The 3,797-nt window shown below is 34.1% G+C and overlaps 1 protein-coding gene across 1 annotated transcript in view; it reads left to right on the plus strand.

Annotated features, from left to right (window-relative positions):
- The first annotated feature begins 329 nt into the window (after positions 1 to 329).
- LOC106537366 (calcium/calmodulin-dependent 3',5'-cyclic nucleotide phosphodiesterase 1A) overlaps positions 330 to 3,797 on the plus strand; it is a 15,790-nt gene continuing 12,322 nt past the window's right edge. Inside the window, exon 1 of the mRNA XM_014034744.1 lies at positions 330 to 422. Within this exon, the coding sequence (XP_013890198.1) occupies positions 349 to 422 (74 nt within the window). The 5' untranslated portion in view covers positions 330 to 348. The remainder of the gene's footprint in view (positions 423 to 3,797) is intronic.

Raw genomic sequence — 3,797 nt, forward strand, 5'->3', positions numbered from 1 at the left:
GATACACGCACATGAACAAAATGTATGACAGCTTTCACCCTTAACTGTGAACAATAATGTTGATCAATAACATTTAAATACCTCAGTTAGTGCTTTACAAATTGAGCCCATGAATTTAGCAAGTGCTAATTCACTAATGAATTAAAAAAAATAGCAAAAGCCCTAAAGCACTAATCAAGAAATTAGTTCCCCTATTAGTGCTTTAGGGGAACTGTGCCCACCACTGTAGATTGGCAACATAATTTAAAACATGAAAGCTTAAAAAATATGCATCATGCTGCACCTACATCTGTATATTTTACTTCTGTTTTGTCTCTTTTGAAGCACTGGCTGACGGAGCTGGAGGTGATGGCGGCGCTCTTTGCTGCAGCTATTCATGACTACGAACACACAGGAACAACAAACAACTTCCACATCCACACAAAGTAAGCCTTGTTTCATAAACGTCYTATTTTATTAACTTTGTCGTGGTGTGTGTATATATAAGCAAGGTTAAAAACATCACATCCTGTTGAAGGATTTTGRATAAAGTAGATTTTTTTTCTAAGATTTTTGGAAATTTTGGGGAAAACACAGGAAAACTCTGAAGCAAACAAATCCTCATAGACGGAAAAAAAACAACATTTTTAGATTCTCCAACATATCTCCTGACATTTATCATGATCATGATCATAATGAGTCTTTATTTTGGGTAAAAAAGCCCCAAAATATCAGCAGACAGAACATGAAAATGAAAATAATAAGCATCAGTCTTAAAATTATAATCCAGCTAAAACACAGTGGACTCAGAGATGGTGTTGTTTGGTTAGAATAGCACCAACTGCAGTTTAATTAAAGTTGTTTTTTCTTATTATTTCATTATTTCTTTTAAAGAGTTTGCAAGTTTAATGTGACATTTCCAAATGGTTCATTATTTGAAGTGTTRCACACGATGATGGCCTTAACTGTAAGGGTTGAAGAATAAATGCTAATTTTAACAGCCTAATGAAACAGTGTTTTACAAATTAAATAAAACCAAATGGCAAAAGTTAATTACCTCACTAAAGTGAGTCATTCACAGACAGACCTCTGAGCGTTTAGTTATTACTGCAGTCAAAAAGATTAATGTTATTTTAAACGGTTTTGATTAGAAATGTTATCTTTCTAACATTATTTGTTTTTTATGAAATGATTGTTTGAGGTTAATGTAACTCAAACAGATTGGGACTTTTGTAAAAATTGTTTTAGAAAACAGCAAATGTTGCTTCCTTTTGTATTATAGCTAAACTTGTGAAATATTTAGCACAGCTCATTGYCATGAGTTTTGCTTTARCCTTTCCACCTCTGACCTCCTCCCCKCAAAATGACTTGTTTTCTGTCAGCTCTCATCCTCACAACCTTCAGTCCTTTCATTGTAGAAAAAAAGAATGYAGTTGGATTTATGTGATTTATCCTGTTACACCTATGAAAAAATGTAACCAAAAACACTGAACATAGCARATTTGGAGTTATGGTTTTAGATTATTTCCTGAGGTCCTCATTTGTATTTTTTTCTGATTGCCACCACCTTGAACAACGTTTTGACTACTTGGCTGTATTTCATGGAGGGACCTGTTCAACACTGTTGCACCAATTATTTCTTCCATTTGTTCTGCCTTCCAGGTCTGACTTTGCAATGATATATAATGACCGATCCGTTCAAGAAAGTCACCATGTAAGTGCAGCATTTCGCCTGCTGCAGAARGACCAGGTGAACCTCTTCATGAATTTGACACGCGAGGAATGGATGTAAGTTATTTTTTTACTGCATGAACATTTCTGTCAGAATAATGGTAATTTAGATTTTATCACAAATATTAAACATCTATAATAATCAAACTTTTAATAAAAAATACCTAATTATTTGTTTTCTGTACTGATTTAATGTTTTTATTCTAGTTAAATAAAACGTCCAAGTAAGTTTTTTTTTAGTTTTTGTTTTTAGCATTTAACATAAAACATTTGTGAATAGCATTTAAAGTATTTGAAGAGAAAAAATGTGACAAACTTCTTCCCGAACTCTGTAAATCTTGAAAGACAGGAAAATAAAAATCTGTCGTAGAAAAAAGACAGAAAGAAAATGAACCCTTCTCCATCATTAGAGCAGAGTGACATGAGATGTCAGCCCAGCAGGATTCATTTCAAAACTGGAGCACTTTCACTTGAATAATCCTGCACAGCTGAGTGACAAGTTCCCAGCTGCTCTCTTATTATTTTATAGAAATATTTTCCTGAAATAGAAAAATGGTTTATGGTGAACAAGAAAAAAAAACTGTTTGTCACAAAGCATGCAAGGGCAGGCAGAGTCTTGAAAAACCAGATGTGGACAATAATCCAGTAGCCGGCAGGAGTAGGTGAAAAGCAAAGAGACGCAAAGCCCAACACATGAAAACCAAACCGGAACACAGAGAACACAAGGAAACATACTAATCTGTTCCAATAGAATGAAGCAACAGTGAACCAAGGAAACCCAGCATTCATACTCCATGAAATAACCAAACACCAGGAACAGGTGTGCTAATTACAAAATCACGGGTGGTAAAGGGCTAGGAAAACAAARGTGACAAGAAGKTGGRGCTACAAAATAAAACAGGAAGTAAAAATTCTAAACAGAGCAAARGTAATCAAGAAAACTAAACCTAAAACCGAGAAATGTGACCCAAATYAGCAGGGGTCATTATTAAATACAGAGCTGATAACGCTGAAACATTTAGGTGCCAAGCAATAAATGAGCATTTTTCTTATTTTTAACTGATTGGGTAAAGAATAAAAATAAAGAATGTTCTATCAAATTATTTTTTGTGTTTATTTATTTATTTTTGCTCRTGTAGTCTAAAATTAAATGTTTCTTTTCCAAAACATGAAAATGGTCAGTGGTTTGGTTTGTTTGAGTCAGTCCTCCACCCACTGCCTACCTACTCTCCCGCAAAAARAAATGAGTATTCATCTGCAGCTGAAAATAGTTCCTGAAACGCACACAGTTTAAACTGTTGGTTGTTTTAGATCTACAAAACCTGGTCGTGTTAGATTTTAATAACCTGGAAAACCTTTTTTATTTAAGTGTATTTATTTACACCTTTATTAGTAAAGAGCTGATTTACTGAGAGGATTGTGCTAAACTGTGTCTGATCCTCAATACTCAGAGCCAATAAATACAACAAGATTAGTTTTTAAATTTTTGTCATTAACTAGTGGAATCAGTTTGTTTGTTAGCAAAATATCTCATGACTTGACATACTTTAATGAAACTCTCACAACGTATGATGTTCTACAATTCATAAACAAGTGAGGTTAACACAGTTTAAGATGGCCACCACAGCTTGCTAACAGAAATAAGCCTCTAAGTTTATAGATATTCAGGTAAAGTTTGTGCAGTAGTAGCTGAAAGTGATCCCCATGGTAGTCTTTGAGCTCTAATGATGCCTGATCTCACAAATAATGCATRAGATTGTGCATAACACTGTATACAATAAGATGATTTGAGTTAAGCAATATGCTTCCTTCCAAACAATGTTAGACCTTTAATTCAATAATGTATCAGAAAGTTTGATACTCTGGGTTCTAACCAAGGAGGTTCTATAGAATTGGAGTGCGCAAAAACCCTGTGACCATGTGATCGACTGGTGAAGCTWACGGCTAACGCTAAACGGGCAAGACTCAGGATTTCCCCATTACTGTACATGTTGTCAACAGAGCAGAATAAAAGGACTGACGACGTAGAAATAATTAAAACTATTAATAATAATATTAATCCAATTATTATTAACATTTTAAAGTTT

Source organism: Austrofundulus limnaeus, unplaced genomic scaffold (assembly GCF_001266775.1).
Source record: "Austrofundulus limnaeus strain Quisiro unplaced genomic scaffold, Austrofundulus_limnaeus-1.0 Scaffold2273, whole genome shotgun sequence".
Classification (NCBI taxonomy): Eukaryota; Metazoa; Chordata; class Actinopteri; order Cyprinodontiformes; family Rivulidae; genus Austrofundulus; species Austrofundulus limnaeus.